The 25760-nt window shown below is 41.7% G+C and overlaps 1 protein-coding gene across 1 annotated transcript; it reads right to left on the minus strand.

The window, feature by feature from the left end:
* Positions 1 to 1641: 1641 nt before the first annotated feature.
* Positions 1642 to 23267, minus strand: LOC149278726 (protein tweety homolog 2-like). Its single transcript, XM_089501829.1, has 14 exons — positions 23139 to 23267; positions 16828 to 17000; positions 14375 to 14486; positions 11990 to 12210; positions 11056 to 11151; positions 9593 to 9665; positions 6385 to 6454; positions 5644 to 5699; positions 5080 to 5172; positions 4673 to 4765; positions 4132 to 4274; positions 3663 to 3848; positions 2940 to 3018; positions 1642 to 1722 (listed from the first exon to the last, which is right to left on the minus strand). Exons 1-14 carry the CDS (start codon positions 23265 to 23267, stop codon positions 1642 to 1644), a joined length of 1605 nt encoding a protein of 534 aa, XP_089357955.1.
* Positions 23268 to 25760: the final 2493 nt, after the last annotated feature.

Here is a 25760-nt window from a genome sequence, read left to right on the forward strand (position 1 = left end):
ACAGTAATGTAAATATTTTTTAAAAAAATAGAAAAACAAAATAATGAAAACAACTTCCAGTAAACGGAAGACATAAATATTAAGCGATATCCACTTGATATTGTAATGACTACAGCACTACCTACAGTGAAGCTTAGGGGCTGTCAGGATCTCCTGTGACGTGTTTCTGGGATGTGATACGTTTTTGGTATTTTTAGACACTTTTTTTGCGTTTTTTTGCTAAGGAGGATCTTTTTTTTTTTTTTTTTTTAACAAGTTGCTTTATTAGAACTGTCACAGGTAAGAAAGCATGAAGTAAATACACATCATAAAAGTTGTCTTTAAAGGTGCTGTTCCACCTACTTTTCACGAATCGCTAATGCTGAATGTCCAGACCTTTCCCACAGATAATCCTTTGATCACACAAAATGTTTGAATTTTTCCTGGGCACACTTAATTATCATGTGAGACAAAAGCAGACACTGATAGGCTGTTGCCATATAAACTGAAATAAAGCACCGGTGTTTACGGGATTAATCTTTCAGTGCAATTAATTCTTTGCCTAAGTGGAACAGCACCTTTAATGTTCAAATGCCTGGTCTTCCCTGTGTATTAGGAGCCATCGTCTTATATCATAATATTATATTATAATATTTACATGGCCGTGCATTTGCTCTAGTAACCATGATATGAAATTCTAAGAAAGTATGACATCATGACAGCTTAGCACATTTTGTTTTCCATTGGCTATTAATATGATATTGTCGCAAATTTATGCAGCACGAAATCTGACAATACTAAAAATTTTAATAAAAAACACATTTCAACTGCCCTGCCCTGACATTTATGATGCTAAAGACATTTAGAGCACGCATCTAACCTGCTCCTCTGTACCGATTCCTGCACCAGTTCTAATATTTAAAAGGGTGAGAGGTGGTCAGATGCATGCTGGGTAAAATGTCTTTAGCATAAGATGCAGGTTAGGTCAAGTGGTTATTAAAAGGGATCTATAATGTATGCACAACATTTAGTCTTTTTTTTGGAGTGAATGACTTAAGGATGCCGCTTATGCTGTGAATATGACATTTTAACAAAAAACGCTTAAAGGGTTAAAATCTGTCATTTTTTTCCCCCCTTCCACAACTTAAAAAAAAAAATTGTTGTGGAGCTAGTGTTACAATTTACAGCGAAATAATAATAATAATAAAAAAGGTTTCGTTTGCCTTTTTTTTAAAACAAAATAAATGACAATTAGTTGGCATCACTTTGTGTTTTCGGTTCTTCTCCCCCCCCCGGAAGTGGTCTCTAGATATAAAGACGAATCTTTACGTTCTAAAAGAAAAATCAGCAGGCTCAAGCTCTACTTGGCCACAAAGGAGATAACGTCAAATCGTTCTCCATCCAGAAGGAATCTAGAACAAGCGTCTTTCCAAGAATGGTCCCGACGTGACCTACGGACATCTCTGCGTTCATTACAGCTCCGCGTCACTTTAGAACAAAGGCTTATAATGGAGATGCTGGTCTATGGTTGGTCAACCAGCTTCTAAATAAGGTTTCCCGCAGGCTCTCCCCTGATCCCGATTGGCTTCCTCAGTAGTAGTGGATCTGGAAGTTACCCAATGCATAGTCTGGGCAGAGGAGGGCAGCCTGGGGCTGGTGGGATCACGCTGGGTACTGATTCCCGTAAATAGGCGCAGGTTCATCGCTCACCGCGAGATACGTGGCCCTCATGCTTGGAGAATACTGAAGAGACAAAGAATAAAAATCATCACAAAGAAAGCAATTCTAGAAGGCATCGTTCTAATGTTTCCACCACCAGGCTAGTCTAGAACGTAGGAGATGATCCAGCACAAAGGACCATGTACTGAAACTAAATGTGAAACACCTTCTGGATTAACCGGGAATGGAATCTCACACAGCGGACGAGGGAGGCAGACAGGGCAGGGGGGCTCGAGACTGAAGCACAAAGACACCAAATAGACTTACTTTTCACTATTTAGCTCCAGAATATGGGTGCAAAAACAAAGGAATAATTAGCACTGAAATTACTGTGCTTTTTTAACAATTGACCGATTATGATTTTACTCATGGGCGGTTTTTCGCGTCCCTTTGGCCATGGTTCGTCTTCACTTCCATGGCTGACTAAGAAGAAAAGATTTTCTTCTTCAACAACAGCTGAAAATTTGTTATAAAAGGAGCCGTGACTTATTATCTTTTTTTTTTTTGTTAATCAGGTTATCTCAGATGGGTAATACCCAGCCTTCATTAAGAACTAAATGCTAAACCACACCATTTATATATAGATTTTTTTTTTTTTTAGGGACAATATTTTATATTATTTAAAAAATAAAACAATTGAAACCATTGAAACTGTATATATAGATAAACCATCATTTAGGACGAAAAAATATATTTAAAAAAAAAATAAAATCGGAACAATTTAAATTTATTTTTTTTTTTTTTACCCAAAACAATTTCATTGTTTTATGAAACTCGTCCGCTGGTAATCAGGTTAACTGGTAATACCTGGCCTTTGTCCAGGTTTAGGGCACAACCCTACATTACTAGTTAAAGCGAAAATTGTGACTATTTATGGAGATACTAAGAAATGGTTTAATGTTTTATTTACTAATGTAAAGGTTTTCAAGTGCCAGGTCACCTTTAAACTAACAACTCGGGATGCAGTCGTTAGAAAATATGATCTTGCAATCATTTCAAAATGATTTGTCAAAAAACATGGTAGATTTCCCAATAAAAGTTACTCTTCCTACTTTGTGGCAGCAGCTGAGACGGCTTTGATATGTTAAATCTTTTAGATCAATGCGGAAATCTGTACTGAACGATAGCCATTTGTTTTGATGACCACCAAAAATGTGTAGAGAAATAGTAAAAAAAAAAATTAAAATAAAAAAATAGCAACTCTGTTACAAAAAGGATTTGGATTCTGAAGCCCAGCGTACCGTGGGGGGAGGGGATCCCCTTCCGATTAAAGGGACATTCTCATAGCGAGGGTTACCCCCAAACAGAGCGGCCTGGTTCCTAAAAAAGAAAAACACAGAGAGAACGGAAGAATTAGGAGACAATGGGGTTCCGAACTGGCCATAGGGGCGCAAAGGGAAAAAGCACAGGCACTGCATTTCATGCAAAGTTTATTTTAATATTTATAAAAGTAAATATTAATAAGTAAATGATTATTAATAAATGGCTATAGGTAACTTATATATTAATAATGAAATGGAATGGGAAACTTTCCCTTTAACCCTCAATAAGTAAAGTATTGGTATTATCACGGATCGCTGTTATTAAACGTTAATCCAATGTCTTTAATATAAAAAAAAAATATATATACATTTTAGCCGTACTGAAGTTGTATGGAAAATGAGAAGTTCGGGCTCTTTATTTTAGTACGTAGTCTGAGTTTTCTTAAGCATAGTGACCCTGTCCACATGTTAAATGTTTTGGGTTTTTTTGTCTACACAACAATGCAGCGACATTTAATAACTTTGTATTTATTGATTTATTTATTTGCAACTATCTGAAATGTATATGTTTTGTAATTATTAATGCAAGCATGTCCGCGATTCAATAAACGAAAAATTGCAATCAAAAGAAAATTAAAAAAAAAAAAAAATAAAGAAAAGAAAACAGTCGAAAGTTCCTTTAACCCTTTGCGTGACACTCACATGTACTCTGCGACGGGGGCGTTTGAGATTGTCTGCGAAGGCGGCTGCAGGCTGACCTGGCTGCCTAAACTGCTGCTGTAGCTGCAAAAGCTCCTGAGCTGTGCACGGTTCGGGTTATGCACTGCGATGCGTTGGGCTTGTGGATTAAAGGGGTCCTCTTCATCAATGTCATTATAATCTCTATCACTGAAAAAACGGATGGCAGAAATCAGCAAAGAGGCCGGGCCTGCAGAACGCAAACGGTTTGATGCCAAAAGGTTAAAGAAGGTTTGCAATTGATAGCAGTGACGTAACATGGTACAGTACATGGTACAATGATGCTATTGGATTTTGACATTTAAGAGTTAAGCTGGTTAAGAGTTAAGAGTTAAGCCTTCAATTCAGACATTTTATTTCAGGATGGATCTGCTGCCCTCTCCTGGTCATCCAGGGGAAGGACAGCCATATGGTACGTAAAGTTGGGGTTCACCTGGAGGCCAGAAGATTCCAAGCTCTCGGGGCAGCGCACACCATTGCAGAAAACGCCAACGCTGCCATAAGGGAGAACAGCCCAAGGTACAAGAGTCCTTCCACCCCGTCGTAGCACATTCCAATCAGAGCCTCCAGGTAATCCTGAGACAAGATAAGTCACACTTAAGAAAGTTTACATAAAACGCAAACTATTAATAAATGGCGTTTCTGTTCATCGATCGCTGGCTGCACAGCGTTCTCATCTCTAAGCCGGGCGTATAGATATCGACGATGAAAAACAGAATCTGCTGGCAGATCAGACCCATCCGCCCTGTCTAGTCGCCCATTTCTTCTGCTGTAAAGACACCCTAATCAGTCATTTGTCTTGTCTGAGATTTAGGAGCCATATGCCTATCACATGCATGTTTAATACCCTCATTGTATAACCCTCTACCACTTCTGCTGGGAGGCTGTTCTACTAGTCAACGCTCTATTATTACATCTAAGCCTCTGACCCTCACATACATACAAGTGCAGTTCTCGAGTGTGCTGATGCCCACCTTATGAAGCCCTCTGCAGTCCAGCAGTGCTGTGATCTGGTGCAGGTTGGATTCAGATGTGTTCAGCAAAAGCTGGATTCCTAAGAGATCTTTCTGTAAAAGAGGAGAAAAAAGTGGCTAATGCAAGGCAACAGAGAATTTGGGCATCATTTTGGGTTATAAAACCACGACAAGCTGATACAAAGATGGTGTAGACAAACACAGGCATATTTTTTGATGGATTTTTTGCTATCCGAAATTGCCCCAGGTTGGTCTGAAACGATAGTTTGATCTATACCTCTTTTAGCAAATTGGTAAGCCAGATGACTAGATCAAAAGCTTAGTCCTGTTGCCCAGTACTAACGACAGGTTCAGAAATACGGAACATATCATTTTTCCAAAAAAGAACCCTTTCATACGGATCTCACCTGAGCTGTTGGAAATATAGGCACAGCAAACTGAAGTAATCCCTGGATCTGAATTTGCATGGTGGAGAGCGAGCGCTGGAAACTAGTGAGAGCCTAGAAAAGAAAGGATACGATTTGGGTTCATTCTGGCAGTTTAAGAGTTAATCCTTCAAGACAGAGGCGTATGATGTTACAGTTCATAATACCTACCCTTGGAACGGGGGTCTCTAACTCAGGTCCCCAAGGGAATAACAGGCAGCTCCCCATCTGGGAACTACAACTTTATTCTAACACAGAAATTTAGATCGGCCCCGTTCGGCCCCAGTCTAGTCGCCCATTTTTCCTGCTGTAAAGACCTAAACCTTAATTAACCTTAATGTCTATCCCATGCATGTTTCTATTCCCTCACTGTATTACCCTCTACCACTTCTGCTGGGAGACAGTACACGGGCTACTTGTTGGCAGAATACAATTACCATCTATCTAAGCCGTACTATAAATGGCTGTGAATTCACCAGAGCTGCACTCGCATTTGTAATTTCTGTATAGTCTATAAATTTGGACAAAACGATGAGGTTATGTTACCTGCTGAAATGGATTCTTAAGACTCTGGCTGCAGTATAGATAGTAATGGACGACTTCTGCAAGACAAACACACAATTAACGTTCAATATTTGCACGGGACGCAAGGGAACCAGCTAAAACATTTAAATGCCAAAAGATTGCTTCAATGGCTTGAGGTCGATAATGCCGCAGGTCTACATATAAAATCAGATCACATATAATATATGCAACAAAACTCTAAAGACTGCTGCTTAATAATATATTATACATAATAATAATAATAATAATAATAATAATAATAATAAATAAGTACATAGTTAATTATAAATCTGGTTACACTGCAAGCATCTGATTTGGATGAAGTGGTATCCTAAACCAAAGGGAAGTTCATGATTTACTTTATTTTAGTTACTTTAGGAAAAAACACAATACATTTACTATAAAACTACACAAAACAGAACTGTAAGCATCTCTAATCTGAGCGGTTCAATTGAACTGCCGCTACAAATGTAACAATTTCCACTGACTTATAAGCCATTAAGAATTTCTACATTAATACATTTCTATTGAATTGAAGTACGTATCGCATGGATCGCTTATCTCTTTTTTGCAATGCAATTCTACATTTGACCACAAGAGTCAGTAAAGCACAGATAAATCGTGGGCTCCGAGTGGACTCAGGACTGGTCAGTATGTTGTGAGCTCCCTGTCTGCATTTATAGAATCCGTTTAGAATTCAGTAAGTAAATTCTTAGCGTTTACCGGCGCTGACTTGATCCTGCGTCATGTTCATGATAAATTTGTCAGGAGCCACACAAAAATCACTGGTACCCTGAAAGATAAAAGCATGTGACATGTTACAAATACCCTCTACTCCAGTCGGATGTTCCCTGTCTTCACCATGTCTTAATGATTGTTTGGTTAGAATAAAAAGTTGTGTTTTTTCTTTTTTGGGGTTTATGTGCATAAAATCATCCGGATCTTTGTCCATAGTATGCAGACTCTAATAAAACTCCATTGGGTGGCTAGAAATAGCTCCATCATTTCTACAATTCCCTTAAAATAAATAGATTGGGCCATGAGATCTGCCCTTGTGGAGTGTTGTGTGATCTTGTATACCAGAGGCAATTCCTCTCCTTAATAAAATGAGTGTCACTATTAATCACCTTCTGTTTCCTAAAGTAGGAAAATATCTAACCTGCTGTAGCACTGATGAGACGCATTATGCTTAAATTGGGCATGCATGAATGCTTACAAGGCTTCGAGTAGCCAGTCAATCCAATAAGCAATGATCAGGGGAACTGGGGAGGTGAGAGCCAGCATTAGTTGTTCAGAGAAATCAGATTGGAGAATGGAAAATAGGTTGTGAATTCCAATCTCAGGCCCCGGAGGGAAATCAACAATTAGCCCAATGTCTCAACCCCGAGAAATACTAAGCAACAAGATGCTACAGTCTACGATTAGTATTGAACCTTTTATTCCGCAATAAAATGGATGGGCAGAGACCTTGGAGGTACAAGTCATGGTTAAAGTATTTTGATATGCTGAAGGATATACAGTAGGTGTCATAAAGTGAGGAGCCGAGGTGGCAAGAGGTGGACAGAAGCAAACTTGGACTAAACCATGTGCACATCGAAGGGGGTGCCACACCTTGGGAATATGAAAGTTTAAAGGATTAATAATTCTAAGTACCATGTTGGTCTGTGGTTTCATGCTGCTGCTCTAGACCATTAGAGATATGGATTTGTCCCAGGCAATACATTTCAGACATTTGACGGTAGTAAAGTGAAAATATGATGTCATTCGAGTGACAAAAGACACAGATGGGCGCACATGAATGTGCCTTAATTAAAATTGATAATTTAAGTAATGTAGATCTGGACAGGTTTATGGGAATTAATAGGTTACAAGCATTTTTTCTCGGGTGGTTTCTCTCTATCCCTGGGGAGCCAAAGACACACACAGGCTTATTACTGCAATAAGGATGGAAGTAATGTGTGGGTCAGAAGGTGACACAATCCACTAAAGGGACAAGGAGTGGCAGCTCCCACAGATGGGACTGCAAATAAATCCCATTAGCTTCATTAATGTATCCCGGAGATAGGAGAGCAGAGAAAGAAAGAGGAGAACAGAAACCTTACTGGGGATTCAGATGGCAAAGAGGTGAGCCTGTGTCATTAAAAAAGGTCTGGGGTGGAAAGGCAAAAAACTCAGAGGCAAAGGAGGCAATATGGACCACAACGAGGCAGAGAAGACTCCAAAGACAGAGGAATTTAAAAAGACATGTAGGATAGAGGGTGTAAAATGATGGGTTTAGGCTGCATTGTGGTGGACAAAGGCTCGAGAATAAGGTGTGGTCCGATAGACAATGAGGCGGGAGCATGTGTAATACAGAGGCGGCTAATTTATGGATGTGTCACGTACAAGACTGAAGCAGGAGAAGCAGAGGCCGAAAGGACAAAGTGACCTAGGGTACAGCTGGACAGCAGGGGCTAGGGTTTTATGGTAATGGACAGATGCTGGGAATGTAAATTGATATTGAGAGGTCAATAGCTGAGGGCACCAAGTAGATTTATCAAAAGTACTTGGAGCTCGTAGCTTTCTTTAATCATCAGTGTTATTGCTTTAGACATATTATATTTAATATAAGGACCTTTTAACCTCAACAAAAGCTGAGATCTATGGCAAAAGGGTGGCAAAACTATTTTTAATTGGCTTCGTGTACTGAAGTCCCCTCTTTGGGTTAGGTTTCACCAAAGGGAAACAATGGGTTAACAATAACTTACTGGGGAGAAGTAATCATGCAGATCCTGAGAACAGCAAGCTAAGAGGGCTGCTTCCACGATATCCACATAAGGCGGGTTTCCAATACATATATTTTCGGTATGCTCAACCGTAAAATTTGAGCCGTAAGCTTGGACCAGTTACTCCGAGCCTCCGTGAAATTATGAAGAACAAAGATCTATCCGCGTTACAGATTTACCATAACCTAGTATCGTTACAATGGATTTTTAACAACTGTACGTTAGTATCACCTCTGGAGGGTCCCAACACTTTCCAAAATTTTGAGCCTGTAACATCCGTCCAGCTGCTACCTGAGATCGGACACGGAATGTCGATGCAACATATTCCGGGAAAAGTACAAAAGCTCTCGCTGGTGAGAATGGGTGGGCCAGAGGATCGCTTAACTGTGATGGGTTTAAAGTGCCTGACCTGTCAGCTTAACAGGTTCTGACCAGAAAGACATGATGTATGAGTGTTTACTTTGCAGAAATCCTAGGGCATGAAGAGCTGTGTTACATTAACTGATATCCTTCCTAAACCATAACCCTTTCCTTGACAGAGGCAGCTGCAATAAAATGGACAACAGTAGAATGGAGTGGTGGAAAGGACTACTTGAACCTTTGACGGACCCTGCTCATCCATTTTTTGTATATATAGTGGTTACAAAAATACAGAGAGTTCCTGAGTGGTAAAGTTCTCCCTTTTCGTTATTCAAGCATGATTCACCAGTAGCATTGACTGGGAACGCCAGGATATGAGGTAATCTCTTGGTGCCATTATTTAGTACGACTAAGTACTATAAGTGAGAAGAGACAGAAAGACCAGTGTCTCCAAGAACACAGATGAAGCTACTTGTTTCCCGGGACCACTAGGAATGAGAATGGAGATATGGGGTCCACCAACACTATAGCCATTTTGGCTGCTGAAGAGTTATAGGTTGATGGTTGTGGTTGGGGAACCCCATGAATGAATGGGGGGGGGTTGATAACATCATACCCATTTCTAAAAAAAAAAAGCAGACGCAATTCACATGGGTTTTTGGATACTCAGAGACATGGAATGGAGTGTATTATCTCTCAACACGATTGCTCTAATGTCAAGACAATAGCCAAGAACAACAAAGGGTTTTCAAGATTCTTCTCACTCTAAAGACTAGGTCCAAAATGTGGTGGAGGAAAAAACTTACGACAGCGGTGGAGGTATCAAGCGCCAGAGATGCCCAGCTCAGCGTTAGAGTCGCCAACCCAAAACATAGCATCCTGCAAAAAAATAAAATAAAGATCCAACACCACGTCACAGGTTCCCCATGTGCCCAAAGCATGCAGCAAAATCCCAAAGACATTGGTGTGACGCACATGCGTGCTCATTCGCAATACTTTTACAATTAGTAACCATTGGTGATCTGTAGAAAACAATTTTCAGATCCACTGCTCTAATTTATGTTATGAGGCCTCTTAAGCTAAACTTGAAGGACAAGGTCGATCTTCTCATCAAATGTTCTGAAGATCTCATGGCGTCCACAAGTTTTCCCGAGTCTTTGTTTGTCCAAAACAGACAGCTTTCATTTTACTTGGCATTCTATCATTGAACCTTGATTGTGCTGTCCGCCAACCTAGTCCCAAAACTTGTCATTATCAGCCCCTTGCCTTTGCCCTTGCCCCCCCAGGCTAGGCGTTTCTATGGATAGTTTTGCTCAGGTATCTGGCAGAGTTTGCATTAAACCTTTTATATTGCCAAAGTCTGGGTCCAGCCCATTCAAACTGTGCTATTCCTCCTCGACTGCTGAATTATTCATGTCCGCTGCAGCTATCAGATCTCTGGCTCCATCGCAATTAGTTATCTTCTCCCCATCTTTCTCACTCTTTGGCCCAAACAGCAGTGTTACAAATCAATGGGCGTAGCAGAGAAAGGAGGGGAGAGAGATGCAGGAACCTGTAATCAGAGCGTCCCGGGAGGATGCACCAAGCAGATGGGAAGCATCAATCCCTTCATCTCTCTGTCTGATTAGTCCCACTTCCCATAGACGCAAAAGGTTTTCCCGCACTGCTGTGTAACGAGGCAATTGGACTAAAAGGGTACAGGGTTATTCAATGTAATTGCTTATTTGCAATTAGTCTACTTGCACCCAGGGCCAGCTCTACATCCCAGGCGCTGCTAGGCTGTAAACTACAAGTAGGCTCCCCCCCATAAGCTCTAAGAGGTGTCATGGGCAGCTCAATGGTCAGAACTGGATGGAGCATTCTTGGAGTGTCGAACAAACATGGGGTTGTAAGTCGTGAATCCCTTTTTAGTGAGAATATATGGAATTTATGATTCCAGGTCATGATATTCATACCTGGCAACTGTCCTGTTTGCCCCTATAGTCTCAAGGTTTTTACCGAGTCAATGAACAGATTCTCAGGGTCACGCAATCTGGAGCTGACTCCTTCATATTCTACTCTGATATAATGATATTTCAGCATCCCAGTTGGAGCTTTTCTCATGGCATTACAAAGACAACAGGCAAAAGTGCTGTACGCACCTTTAATTTATATCCTCAGCTACATGAAAGGTCTGCTGGATGGGGGTATTGATTTATCTTAATAACAGACAATGAACACTATGCCCTTTCGGTCTTTAGTGGACCAACCATAGCCAGCAGTCACTTACGCAATGAGAAGACACTTGGAGCGTTTGGCCAGTCCCAGGCAGGTGACGAAGCAGATGACCAAGTCAAGGATAAAAAGAAACAGGTACGACAACCACCTGGGGCAGAAATCACAACAAAACAATGTATGAACAATCTGTAAGAGCACTTGGAGAAGATAGCGTTAAAAAAAACAAACAGAAAAGATCTAGAGAAAGGAAAAACCAATCCAAACACATGGTAGAAAGTGTGTGTTTACTATATCATTGTAAATGTTGAGTAAATGTTGAGCAATTTTGGTTAAAAGTGGAGCGTCCATTGGTCGCTATGGTGATAGCATCTCCTTTGCCACTTTACACTGGAATGTACATATAAACATTGCAACCATTTATCCTATACAACCCTCTTTCCTCTGGTTAGTTATTATAAATGTGAATGAAGACTGATACAATTAATGTTAATGCCATATTCATCAATACAAATATAGCACCAATACATTACGTGACGCCCAATCAGAACCATTGACACTGAAGTCACTCTTTTGATTGGTCAACAAAGCCAAGTTTCCACAGTGATCTACTTTGGAACCAAAAATGGCTTCCCCATTCCAGTGCGTATTTTCTCTCCTATTCCTTATGCTTTGTTATGATTGGCTGTTAGTTTAAAAGCCCTCATTCCATTACGTATCCATTAAAAAGTGACTCAATTGTCCTTTTTAGCATAGGAAGAGTCCTGCACTCTGCACACTTTCGCAAGGACATTAGCTTAGGCACGTCCTTGGAACGGAAAAATGCACAAGGCGGCTTTAAATAAGTAATTACTTTGTCATGATGGCTCGTGATCATGGTGTGATTGATGCGTGGGTGATCCAGAGCCCTGAAGAATCAAGCTGAGGGCTTTATATGTATGACCTTTAGCTGGGGACCACAGAGTGCGTTTCAGTTGTCCTTTGCTAACCTGTAGTATTCAATGAAGCTGGTCTGCCTTGCGATCTCAGAGAGGTTGACGCTGGTCCCCTGCCAGTTGGGGAGACTGGCGAGCTGCTGGATTATGTTCCCCGCCATCCTCTGCATTATCCTCAAGCTCTGCACATAATCCACCTTGACGGCAAAGATCTCGCTGAGACGCAGCAGGTGCTGATCCAGTCCCTCCTTCATCTTCGAGCTGGTTCCGGAAACCTGTCAGTGGTGAGATGCAAACCCAGGCTTAGCCCAGTGCCCTACACAAAAATCAGTATCCAGGAACATGAAGCGGCTTTGCCTACCACCCTGGAATATGGTCTTATCATATATGCATGGACTGTTTCCACCCACAAAACACCATCATTGTTTCTACTCACCAAGGAAGCCCCCAAAGAACTCAACAATCTTCTATGACACTTGGGCTTGGACTTTAGAATAACACTAGATATCGATAATTTCCATTTTATATTTTTGTAACCGTTTCTGGGACTGTCATTGTTACATGTATGAAAGTATTGGCCAGACTCGCACGTCCCCGGGGGTTAATACAGATTTTAAACCCCCCCCCCCTTTGCCTGAACTTAAAACTGACAGCCTTGTCAGAAGGTCCAAAAATGTGTTTTGATTTTTTTATTAAGAAAGCAGCTGCTGGGGGGGGGGGGGGGGAATTGTAGTGTCCCCCAAACAGGTGTGATGGCATTTTTGTCATATGGTCGGAAATTGGTGCCAGCTGATGTGAAGCTTGCGCTCTGTCCATAGAGTCTGGGTTAGCGACGAGTGCCAAACGTGGATCTTCATAGTACCGTTAACCAACAGCTGGTGAAAAATCCACGCTGGCTCCCCGTCTCTTAACCCTTTATGCATGACAACCCCACCACCTCAATTACAATCTCAGAATTTTACCTAAAATACCCAAGAAATCATTTATTTAGGAAGAGAAGTACCCGCAGCCCCTTTTCCATGCCTCATGCACAGCAGCTGGAAACGCATTCCCCCCGGGCAAGGTTTAACTCCCGATAGCCAGAACGCGATGGGGGGAAGGGTGCACAGATGCCCAGCTGTTGGCTTAAAAGACTGTGTCTGGGTATTCCAGCGAGGGAGGGCAGAGTGGAGGAGAATAGAGTATTGTGTGAGTGTTCTGTGGCCTGGCGAGCGGAAATAAGAGATGTGAGGTTGATTACTCATTGAGGTCTGTAGTGGATGCAGAATTTCGCATGTGAATGCAGGGGAAATTAAATAGGCTTTCAGCCGATTGACAGATAGCCCACATAATGGGCAAATTGAGTAACCCATAAGCAGAGTTATTTGATTCCTTCTGCAATACTTCACTCCGGGAAGTATTCTGCGATGTGCGGACTTATCTGTGCTAAGTAACCTAATGGATGTTTTAGAAAACATAGTACCCTACAAACCACATTCTATCTATAAGCCACGGGTGATAGTACCTTCCGCGTATATTTCATCTAAAAATGTGAACGTAGAAGAAGTATAAAGTGTTTGACGTGAATTTGCTCTATTTGTGTAAAAACTCTCATCTCTGTGTGCTAGATCATATGAACAGGTTTGTATCTTACTGCCCAACGGTAGGCAACAAAGAATGACTGGATCATAATTGCCCCTATAGAATCATTTGACTAATGATGATCAGTATGTAAAGGACTTAACAAGGACTTACTGCTCTCTGCCATAAAGCAATGAGCACAGTGAGGTGTGGAAGCAGGGGGTGGTACCCAAGCATCACATGATCAACTCAATGATGAATTGTAGTCACCAGACACTAAGGTGAACATAGTGTTAAGACACATAGGCTGAGTGCAGCCAGACTCTAAAAAATCAATGATGTGATAAATGAAACATATGGAATCCTTAGGAAGGCTTCAGGCCCCCAGCTGGACCTCCCTTCTGTAGCCCACCAGCCTCAGCTCACCCACATGACAGCTAAATCATTTTACTCTACTAGATAGCCCCCCCCGCTAAGGCTGTCAGTCTGTTTCCACGCTGGTCTGTCTCTCAGAACTTTCTTTATCCAAGGCACCCAGTCTGTCTCTCTCTTCCTACCACTGTTTTGTTGAAATAACAAATCTCCCCTTTTCCGAGTTCTCCCCCGCTGAAGCTTCTTTTCAGTTTTCTTACCCCTTACACAGGGTTCGGTATAATTCTCGAGGACCCCTGATACATCCTATCTCTCCATTAGTCACAGCTCATAGAAAGTGCTGATCAGTATATTAAGCTGTTTAGCAGCAGGAGGCTAATGTTTCAAGAATTCTTGCAGCAGTGGAAAAGTATGTTATGTGTTACAAAATTCTCCAAACCATATGGATTTAATAGCAAAATAAAAAACAAACAAACACAAGAATGGTATTATTAAATATTTTCTTACCAGAGAGTCGATCCCGGCCAGTGTATGGTTTGCATTATCAAGGGAATAGGTCAGTTGGTAAACACCATCGTTTGTTTCGCTATTCCCATAAAATCCGATGCCCACGGCAGCACTGAAAACAGATCAGAGATGGAGAGGGGTCACTAAACGTTACCTACGTTCCTCTAGGATGGAGAAAACATAGATGTTCTGTAGGTGCTGTCTTCAGACCCGGGAAGTTCAGAGATTTCGTGAAACAATAACTGGAGAGACAAAAGCTGATTACCCCTGTTCTATGGGGCATTTACTAACAACCCATGAGTTTCTAGATGACCTATAAACCTCAGGATTCATCAGCTGCCTGTAGGAGATCTAGTCCTCCGATCACTGGAGAAGCTGTAGACCAGAGTTGTTCTGCTGGCACCATGCACCACTGGCTTTTTTACGTCACTAGTATTAAAAATGTTTCTGCATTGGTTCGTTGAAGTAATAAACCAATAAAAAAACACATTTTCTGCTAGTTAATTAGGTTGAAAAAAAAGACATGCAGTCCATCAAGTACAACAAATCAACAAAATCATATTAGTTGATCCAGAAGAAGGCTAAAACCAAAACCAAAACACTTAGACAGCAACGTCATCTCATAGAGAAAACAAAATACTTTTTGACCCCAAGGCTCTCGGACTCACCCTGGATCAGCATTATCTTTTCTTTTTTTACTTATGATAACAGTGTGTGCATTTCATATCTAGAAAAAGTTGGACCCCGCTGTTCACGCATGGAGGAATTGTACAAAATGTACATTGCTAAGTAATGTGTTGGTGTTAGTAGAAGAAGGCAGTTCATCACTCAATGACGTTATATGTAAATCTTGCAATCGTTTAAAGCACTTTGTGCCAGGGCATTGCTCAACCATGTACTTATATACCCCTCATGTACTCGAGTTAAAGGGTAGATGCAACCAAAGGTTTCATGTACTGAAGAGCAAGTGAGTGTGACTAACCATCGCCGACATATCTGGAGTAGCAGCTCGGAACCCCGGGCGATGCTCTGAGATGCGTCTGCATCTGACATTGTTCTTTTTCTAGACTGTGCCCAAGAAATGCCCGTCCTTCAGAAATAGGGAAATGATCCTTACTGGTTGTGACATGTGGTTGTGAGCAGCCTTAATATTTTCATTGTATGGGCAGTACTTTAACAACCAGTGTATTACATGATTAACCACGGGGAAAATATTGGTTTTGGTGGCCCTTTGCTACTAGAGAGCATCTTGGAAAGACTTCTATAGTGGTGTATTTGGTATCTGGGGGTCGCCGGTGGCATAGCCAGAGAAGCTTTGTCCAGCGGAATGGGCTAAAGAAGGACTAAAAAAATGCATTTATACGTTTATACACCTTCTACGGCTTTTCATTTCAAATCACCTCATTCCTTAAAATATTCCCTCTAATTCACATAATGTGTCACTCATTCTCCTTGCACTCAAAGGGTTAAAATGAATTTTGTTATTTCCGTTCCCCCCCCCCCAAAAAAAAATCCTCCTTTCTCCATCAACCTATATAACACAAGTTTGTTTTTGGGTGAGAATGCTATTTTAAGGAAAGGCTGAGGTTCGGTTATATAACAGGATTGCATTGACAGCCCAATTCTAAAACTGTCGGAGAAATCCCTTCTCCCAGCCCCTGATCCGCGCATGTCATTTTCTTACATTCCGTTTTGTAGATGCGCAGAATTATATCCTCAAAAACACTCACAGATATTCCTGAAAAAATGTGTTCCTTTAAACCTGAAGCCATTGCCTTTTGTAGGCCAAGGATTATGTAATCTATGTGACAGACCCTCATACTTTTCACCAATGTATTGTCTGGATTGAGGGGTTATCAGTCCTGTCCATACAGACGCTGCGACTCAGGCTGTGATTCTGACCTGGCACACGCTCTCCCTATCCCTGATCCCACAGCAGAGATTCACGGCTGGCCAGGATTATAAACACAATCCTCAGGCTAAGCCTTTGTATGGAGCGAGATCTAATCAAAGTGATTCACAGGCAAGGGTCAGGAGTCCTACTGAGCTGAGGAAGAGAGGGAATTGGAAGCCAAAGGAGAGAGAGGGAGAATTATTAACAAACAAAGCCATTTCTCTGATACTTATATCAGGGCATCGTCTTCTACCAGGGAGTGCAGTGGTCTACATGCTAAGTAGACCACCGAGTTACTTCTAGGAAGAACCCACCAACCATTGAAAAAGTGTCCTAACCTGCAACCCAACCACACATTCCTGTGTGTTCCTCACTAAACCTTGACGCACGTGGGCTATCAATGAGTATCAATGAGTGTTTTTGGTCTTTATCTTATCAGATACATTGTAACCTTAGATTGTAACTGTGAGAATTAGCATGGACACCAGGAAGCAGATATCATGGCCATCACAATGGTGTGCAGGAGGCTAGGAAAGTTGAGGAGTATGAAGCATCTCACCAGCAAAGGAGGCCAGAGATGACGGCAGTCCATGTGACGCAACAGGAACTTGTCTTCTTGATTTCTGTCTCTTCGTGTTTCTTGCAGCAGCAGAAGTAGATCAAGTAGACGGTAAGGAACAGGAGGTTGATGGCCGCACAGATAGCAATGAGCAGAGCCCAAAACAGCAATGACTGAGGAAGGAGAGAGAGATAATTATACATTTCTATGGACTAAAAATTGTTTTTGTCCAACCTGACAGCACCTAAAGCCATGGTTGCAATACGGGTTCTGAAATTAGACAAATGGTGTCCATCTTTGATGGAAAGCTGAGGACCACATTGATGTGACGTCAGATGCGTCCTTTTAACAATTTATTTTTTGAGTTTGTTAATTCTTATCATCAAAACTACAATACAGAACTCAAGGAAAACTTGAGTTGTAGTTCTGCAACATACAGAGTTACCTGTTGCTCGACACTACCCCCCCCACAACCCCTGGTTTATGGTAATGTAGTCAGATAAGATTTCAATGAATTTTTTTAGGGGGAAGAGATAAAATTAAACAACAGCGTTAAAAAAAAAAAACAGCCTTCAATGATTTTTAACGGCCGCGCCAACATAAAATTTTTACTTCCCCATTAACTTTAAGCACAATCTAAACGCAAGTCGAACCTCTCGTAGACCAATATATCTCAGATTTCATGGAATGTTATTTTTAATGAGGTTCCTTCGCAAATTGTTTGTAAAGATCTATTTATCTCTTCCGCTGCGCTGGAAGCTGCTCAGATCTTATTTAATGACAATGTCAGGTAATCCAGAACTATTTGAGCAATGATCCAGAAAAGATAAAAATCATTTTGTAGAAGATGGCAGATTTGGGGTGTAGACGTTCTAATCTGAAATCTATGTGGAAATGAAGCAATTGCAAATATTTGAGAAGATAAAATCAGGCTAGCCACTACAGCTAATGAAAAGAAAAACTTTGTGATGAAAGGTTTTTGCTTTTCGGGCAGTTGTAAAAACTTCAGATATCTCAGAGTTAAGAACCATCTGGACGGAAAAATCAGGAAAAAATAAAATTTCCGGTGTTCTGTGTTTTGGAGATCTGGTGATAAAAGAGTTGTGTTTTGGGGAGTGAAGAAGACCACCATCTAGCTCTGCTGGCCATTAAAGTCATATCCTACACTTGCTTCTGCGGTAGGATTTATGCCATTTCCACGTGCGGATTGGGTCCTGTGACCTGGATCCTGATCCCTTCCCCCTCCTCGTGACATGAAACATCCATGAAATAGCCTTGTGATGTCTGTGGGAACCAGGGGTTGGGGGAGGAGGAATGATACATATAGTCTTTTATGTTTTAGAAGCATTTCATTCCCCCCCCCCGTTTCCTGTTTCCATAACTTCCTCTCTTCTGTTCTTAATAAATACCATTGGAACCGGGAACCCCTGTAGCTTACAGATGACAAAACGATGACAAGACGATAGCTCTGTTCTCTAATAGGTATCCCATCTGCACATTGCTCATACCCAAAGAGGAATTCGCAACCAAAACCAGGGCACTTCCCCCTTTAAATATGGTGGTTTATACTCATCATTTCCTTCTAGGGTCACTAACACCCAGGACTTCATATATTCACATATTTTACATTTTACAGTTCAATACACCAAATAAACCCATGCCATAGTGTGGTCACTTGCTCCATTTCTTTGGCTGACCACCTCGCTTGGCCCTGAGCTTAAAGGACTCACAAGGTGGCCACGTGGGATCTGCAATGGGGGTCACAGACCTCCACTCGTTTTACTGCTCCCTGAGCTACTTAGGGCAGATCAGAGAATCCCCCAACCATCCCATGATCTCCACTGCCCACAAACGCAGCGCCCGAAAATCGGACGTGCCCTGTAAAAACAGTGGTAGTGTGGTATACCAAGGGATCTGCATGACTATTCTTCCCCATTAAGATTTCTCTTCTCTATTAAGTTGCCGATTATTTTTGATGGGCAGCCTTAGTGAGGGTGGGTGAGGAGAAGGAAGAGAACTTCAGAGCAGGGATAGACAAAGTGTCCTTACGAGGACACCAGTCTCCATGGCAAGGTTTGTGAAGGTCCACAGAACATCATTCAATTGTCCACCATGAGCGATGTTGGTGCCTACCCCTGCTTCAGAACAGGACATTTAACAAAATATCTCCAAAACAATTAAATAAGGTGCCCAAGCTATACTCTTGATACATGAATGAAGTCATGAATCTCCTACGGCGCTAGCCAAGCCAGGATAAGTAAATTAAAGTTCTTGGTAAAAGGGCCGACCTTCTGTATTGGAGACGTGTGGGAGATCCCATGCTGTTTACAATCTTTTAGTTGTTTTCCTCGCCTTCGCTTCCTCTTAGGATCTATACTTTACACACAAAAGTCTGATGAGGCTTCAGATTTGCTTCCTGTCCCCAACTCACCCTAACCTCAGCTTCCGATCATATCAGAAAGATTGAACCCCCCCCCCCCCCCCATCGCAACCAGGATGTTACAAGTATTGGCTTTAAAATAGTTACAGGATGTCGAACAATGTTTTAAGGAGCAAACATAGACATTGGCCTGGACCTGCAAAAATACTTTTAAAGCCCCATAGCTCCCAAGTGTCCCTATTAAGGGAGCAGGCTTTTTTGGGGGGACTCAAATCCTGATTCGCCTCTTTCATCACCTGATGCCCCCTCTTTCCTAGGAGTTCAGAATGTTTGCTGCGTATGAGGGTATCACAGGGTTCTACAGCCCTAAAAATCCCACTAAGTGACATAAAATGTCTGGTAATGCCCCAAAACAAAAAAAATGGCACCTGGCCACGTTGGGATTTATGGGAATGCGAAACATCAACTGCTATAGGAGTTTTTTTGGGGCAGTTGAGGAACCCGAGGAATTCGATAAAACTCAACAGTTGGGGGAGCCATCCCTCCTATCCAGCTCATCCGCGTGCAGATTATCATCAATGTTCTACGATCCACTAGAGTGTAAGCTCATGAGCCAAGTCCTCATTACCTAATGTATTGGGACATCTGGGTGGAAATTGTTGGCACCACAGTATATATATATATATATATATATACACATTTGTTAACATGATGTAAAAAACTGTATGTCCACAAAATCCCCAACGCTAAAGGCTAAGTAATGAATATTAATCCCATTGCACGAGAAGTTATCTCCGCTCCAGGATCCATTACCAGGGATGAGAGGGATGAGAGGGTCTCTCTGCACATTAGGCCACCATTACCTGTGTACAATCTTTGTTAATAACCTAAAGCTTTTTACCAGCATTAAAGCCACCCAAAGCTATTTTTGGTTTAACACCTTCTGTGCTGAAAGGGAGACCATCACTTCCATCGACCCTAAATTTAAAGGGATATACACACCTTTTATACTACTTGTATGGCCAGGCACCATGTCGAAAATGCCTATTTTCCTATTTTAAGGGGCATTTTCATTTTCATTTGCTGAAAATTAATATAATAAAACAATAAATAATAATAATATAATAATTCTTCTGCAGAACTTTTGGGGTAGATCAATCCCTCTTCTCCTTTTCTCGTCTGGGCCATACATATCAGATAAATTCTCCCCTTTTCTTTTTTTCTGAATGACAATAATTGAATTTAACAGACTCTGTCGATAAAGACTTTAGCTTCACACACTTTTAGTGCCAGGGAGGTTAGAGACACATTGGCACAAGAAGGGTTAAAATTACTATTAGTAGAGGGGGGGACACAAAAGAGGGCGGAGTCACTAAGCCCACCCCCCAAACCTTTTAATCCTAACTAGCAGCTGACTCTGGATGACCCTCGTTCCCAAGGTCTTTTGCATTCTGTAGTGTAATGGAGGACACTGGCCCTTTAAATCCCTGCTTGAAAATGTTTGACAAAGCGATATATATATTTATGAATAATATATAATGACGGCAAAACAATCTTTACACACAGACGGAAGCCATCGGCATAAACTTAGATACTCAAATGCAACAGTGTCAGACCAAAGTAGGGTGGTGCTATGTACAAAAGAAATGTCCTGGTGGTAAACTTGGTGCAATCGTCATAGCAACCGATGGAGTGCTGGTGCTCCACTTTTGCTATTTTATCCTAGAATCCTCCTTATTCTTAACTCCAGCTGTCAGTACGGCATGAATATTCTTTTGATCTGCAGGAAAGAGCAATTGATGGTGACATTAACCCTTTCTGAGTGTTTTGGAGGACTTTGCCCTGCCGTAGGTGGCTGATTAGTGCTCTATGGTTACAATCAGTTCTGTGTTATTATTAGAACATGTCATTGCCCCACAACACAAATCTTATTACCCCCTGTCCAAAAAGACGTGAAATGTAGGGATTGGCGCAGTTCTGCTGCGATTGACACTTGCAGAATAATTGCCACCTGATAACATTCTAAATATACTAAGAGGGGGGTTTCCAGGGACTATTTGCCTCTCTTCTATGTGCTTCACACGGGGTATCTGCCTCTCTTGTGTAGCCAACAATCAACAAACTATTTAAATCATCAACATTGTGTCAATAAAAACATGCTACATCACATTATTAACTCTTTCAGTACCAGTACCACAATCCACGGGGGGGGGGGGTTGAATCCGAGGTAAAGGGGGATCAACCCAGTTTTTTTGTCACCTGGCTGCTTCTTGTAATGATATAAATAACAACTCCCATAATACTCACCAGGCTGCCTGATACAGAGCATCATGGGATTTGTACTTAACGCAGCATATTTTTCTCCCTGAGCATAAACCCGAGCGCTGTATACAGTAACAACCCCCAGCGCTGTATACCTGTCAAAACCCCCCAGCACTGTATACAGTAATAACCCCTCCAGCACTGTATACAGTAATATAAGCCCCTAGTGCTGTATAAAGTAATAACCCCCTAGTGCTGTATACAGTAACAACCCCCAGCTCTGTATACAGTAACAACTCCTAGTGCTGTATACAGTCATAACCCCCAGCGCTGTATACAGTAATAATAACCCCCATTGCTGTATAAAGTAATAACCCCCAGCGCTGTATAAAGTAATGACCTCCAGTTACCTCAATATACAGTAATGTTGGTTGGTTTTATCTCATTTTGTTCCAATAAACTCTCTTTATCTGCAGACCTGGAGGCCGCAGTGCACAGGAGCTTACAATCTAGAGGGGAATTGTAAAGTACTGTTATTTTGTACAGGGCTGCAGTATATGGCGATGCTATATAAATCTAATATAAACACTTAAATTAGACAGAAGACCCCCTGGGGTGCTCAGTTTAAGATCCTGCAGTGACTTCCACCAGTGCCTTTAATATTTTATTTTAACGTTTAGCATTTATTTCGTCCAGAAAAGGATTAGGGGAGGGGGTATAAAAGATTTTAACTCTTTGGTGGCAAGATATATGGTACCAGCTTACAAAATTAGTAGTATTTTTGTCCAAGTTCATATTTAATATAATAGATCCTTACTTCCAAGTGACAGGCTTTGCAGGGGTTAATACATAAATATCTTAGTGGGATATTAAAATAAATTATAAATGTAGGGTTCTGAGTGCATAAAGTGCAGGAGGATACAGATTGATGTATCAAGAGGAAACGGTTCTAGTTCTAGGTAACTCACAATGGGGATTCTCTAGAGAATAGATACAATAACAATTATAATAAATAAAACAATAATGGAAAATAAAATAAACAATAAAAATTATATATATATATATATATATATATATATATATATATATTTAGTTTATTTTTTTAAATCAGGTTTGAAAAAAGACACTCCTGTATGGGCTGATGATTTTTTTTATTTTATATTATTATATTTACATTATTTTTTATATTTTTATATCTATTATATTTTTTTATTTTTGTATTTTATATAAAAAATACACAATAAATAGGAAATGGGGGTCTTATGCTGATGGGAGGAAGAGATAAAAAAAAAAAAACAAAGAAAACAGAACAAAAGCCACAGGCAGATCTCCCAGCCCTGCTATGTACTAAGACAGTAAAGTGCATTAAATGCCCTTTTTTTATCGGTGTTATGCATTGTAAGGGGTTCTCCCCAACTTATCGCAATGTAGTGCATCGCAGGGGTCCTCTAGAATAGGGGATCCAGACAATGGGAGCGGAGGGTGCAAAGTATTTAGGGAAAAGGGCTGTGCGATCTCCCCACTCGTGTAAATGACACGGACCCACGCGTGTACTGTGGGGTCTGTGGCTGCCCCAGCGGCAGATCGTTCATTTATGTCCATGTAGCATCATTCCTATGCTGAGGGTACCCACTCCTCTGCCTGGTGTCCCCACCCGTGGGGTACTGACCTGCTGGTAGCCGGGGTCCGTGGGGTTGAAGTCGCCGCTCCTGGGCTGCAGGGAAAGCTCCAGGTGTGGGAGGTTGTGGAGCCAGTAAACCCACCAGGGAGTGATGTATTCCACGCGAGCAGCCGCCATCCCCCCTCCAACTTATCGCCCGGGGATCGGACTCAACATTCCCCGGACTGCTGTAGGACTAAGAATCGTCGCGGGGTCTCGCAGCGCGTACACTAAGCCGGGCATGGCGCGGGCGCGCACACACTGTATAGTTCATGTGAGTGGTCTGAGCTGCTGATGGGGTCACATGGGGGGCTTCATGCTCTATACTAACCGGCTTAACCCTGTGACTGCTGGTGATTCCTTATATCAGCACATATTTGGAAACAATGTATCTTTGATCTATTATTATTATTATTATATTATTTATATGATTACAAAATATAATAATAATAATCATTTATATAGTGCCTATCCCATGCATGTTTACATTCCCTTACTGTATTACCATTTAAACTGTACTTCTGCTGGGAGGCTGTTCCACTTATCTACCGCCCTCTCAGTAAATGTATTTCTCTGAACACTTTTTGTTATATTGTAATTTTTTATGGTGTTGTAAATCATGCTAATATTTAGAAAGTCTCTTCCCGGTTTATTCTGTTTTGATCGCTGCGGCGGTCGCGTAATTACTGTAAAGAGGGCTCTTTTCACTTTTCAGGCTCGGCTAAAAGGGTTATAAACTTATAATGGGGAAGGAGCGGTGCGATGCTGTGGATTTCACGTTATTGGCTATTCGCACCACAACGCCCTCGTAAATAAAGATGAATAAATAATAGGTGGCCACCAATGCAGGCCACACGCCTAAATTTGGATGCATTTGGGGAAAAAACATCTGATTTACAGTAACTTTGCGAAAGTTATGATTTTTAGTTGCGCATTAGTTTTATGATCAGGGTTAGTGAGACTTTTTACTGTACGCTGTATATATTTTTCTGGTGGCTGAACTAAAAACTGACAAATATTTACCAATATTTTTCCCTCCCCAGCGCACCCAGCAGCACATGGTGTCACATTGGGTGTCCATCCATAGCGGGCGAGGTAGCAGTGTGATGTCACGACAAGCTGTACCTACATTACCTGGGTGAAAGCATGATGTCATACCTTAATCTGCTCACAGAATGTAAATGTTGTTGTCTGGACTGTCCTGGTAAATTCAGGGCTGTTGGCAGCTATGTTGGGAGGATTTTAAAGATAACAGAAAAAAGCAAAGGGTGTGTTTTTTTTTGGAGAGGCATCTGAATAGGAATTCAACAACTTAAACCTTAATCAGTAGTTGGTGTCATCTTAGATTCAGGAGCCGTATGCCTATCCCAAGCATGTTTAAATTGTATCACTGTATTAGCTTCTGCCACCTCTGCTGTGAGGCCGTTACATTTATCTACCACTCTCTCAGTAAAGAAAAAAAAGAGATCATCCATATGGCTCCATTATGACTTCTACAGCATAACACTTAAAGCAGTGAGCAGCCCATTAGTTTTTTTCCCAGATCTCTCAGCTGGAAATGCATATTTCTGCTCATGGTCGTGTTCTGAATGCGGAAGCCGTCAGCATAATCCCCAGAATGGATGAAGCGGTTCTTTGTGGCCGTGCACCAGCCACGTGCTCCCAGAACATTGAGCGCAATCATGTGTACCGTCCCCTGAACCTCCTTCTACAGTCATAAGATTATAATTAGACTTCCAATTAACTTCAAATCAGGCCAGGGAAGGCTAGTACGCCTAAAGCTCCTTCTGACTAGCTGGGGATGATGGGACTAGTAGTCTTATGCCTTGAGTTATACCAGTTCATGCATGTCTTAGGCCCACAATATATGTACAATCACAGTATGGCTAATATAATGTATTGGATATATAGTGACATTGATAGCCATAACACGACCACCTGCCTAATATTGTGTGGGTCCCCCTTTAGTCTCCAAAACAGCCCTGACCCGTCGAGGCACGGACTCCACCAGACCTCTGAAGGTGAGCTGTGGTATCCGGCGCCGAGACGTTAGTAGCAGATCCTTTAAGTCCTGTAAGTTGCGAGATCTCCATGGAAGCATCCGGGTGCCGCATGTTCTCCATCCACCTTCTTCCTTTGCTCCGTGGTCCGGTTCTTATGCTCACATGCCCATTGTAAGGGCTTTCGGCAGTGGACAGGGGTCAGGATGGGCACCCTGACTGGTCTGTGGCTCCACAACAAACTGCGATGCTCTGTGTGTTCTGACACCTTTCTATCAGAACCAGCATTAACTCTTTCAGCAATTTGGGCTCCCGTAGCTTTGTCTGTTGGATTTGACCACGTGCATCAATGAGCCTTGGCCGCCCATGACCCTGTCACCCGTTCACCGCTTTTCCCTCCTTGGACCCCTTTTGATAGATACCGACCGCTGCAGACTGGGAACCCCCCACAAGAGCTGCAGTTTTGGAGATGATCTGTCCCAGTCATCTCGCCATCACAATTTAGCCCTCGTCAAAGTTGATCAGATCCTTACGTTGCCCATTTTTTCTGCTTCTAACACATCGACTTGTTCACTTGCTGCCTAATATATCCCCCCACTGACAAGCGCCATAACAGTATTATTCACTTCAC

The sequence above is a fragment of the Sceloporus occidentalis genome, unplaced genomic scaffold (genome assembly GCF_023333645.1).
Source record: "Sceloporus occidentalis isolate IW3139 unplaced genomic scaffold, rSceOcc1.0.p SCAF_182, whole genome shotgun sequence".
NCBI lineage: Eukaryota > Metazoa > Chordata > Lepidosauria > Squamata > Phrynosomatidae > Sceloporus > Sceloporus occidentalis.

Bases quoted from the DNA above. Each gene is read 5' to 3' on its own strand.
- LOC149278726 (XM_089501829.1), bottom strand. From the start codon at position 23,267: ATGGCGGCTGCTCGCGTGGAATACATCACTCCCTGGTGGGTTTACTGG. The intron at 17,001-23,138 runs GTCAGTACCCCA...CTCCTTCCTCAG, and splicing joins CGGACCCCGGCTACCAGCAG to TCATTGCTGTTTTGGGCTCT. The intron at 9,666-11,055 runs GTAAGTGACTGC...ATTTTTTTGCAG, and splicing joins TCCAAGTGTCTTCTCATTGC to GATGCTATGTTTTGGGTTGG.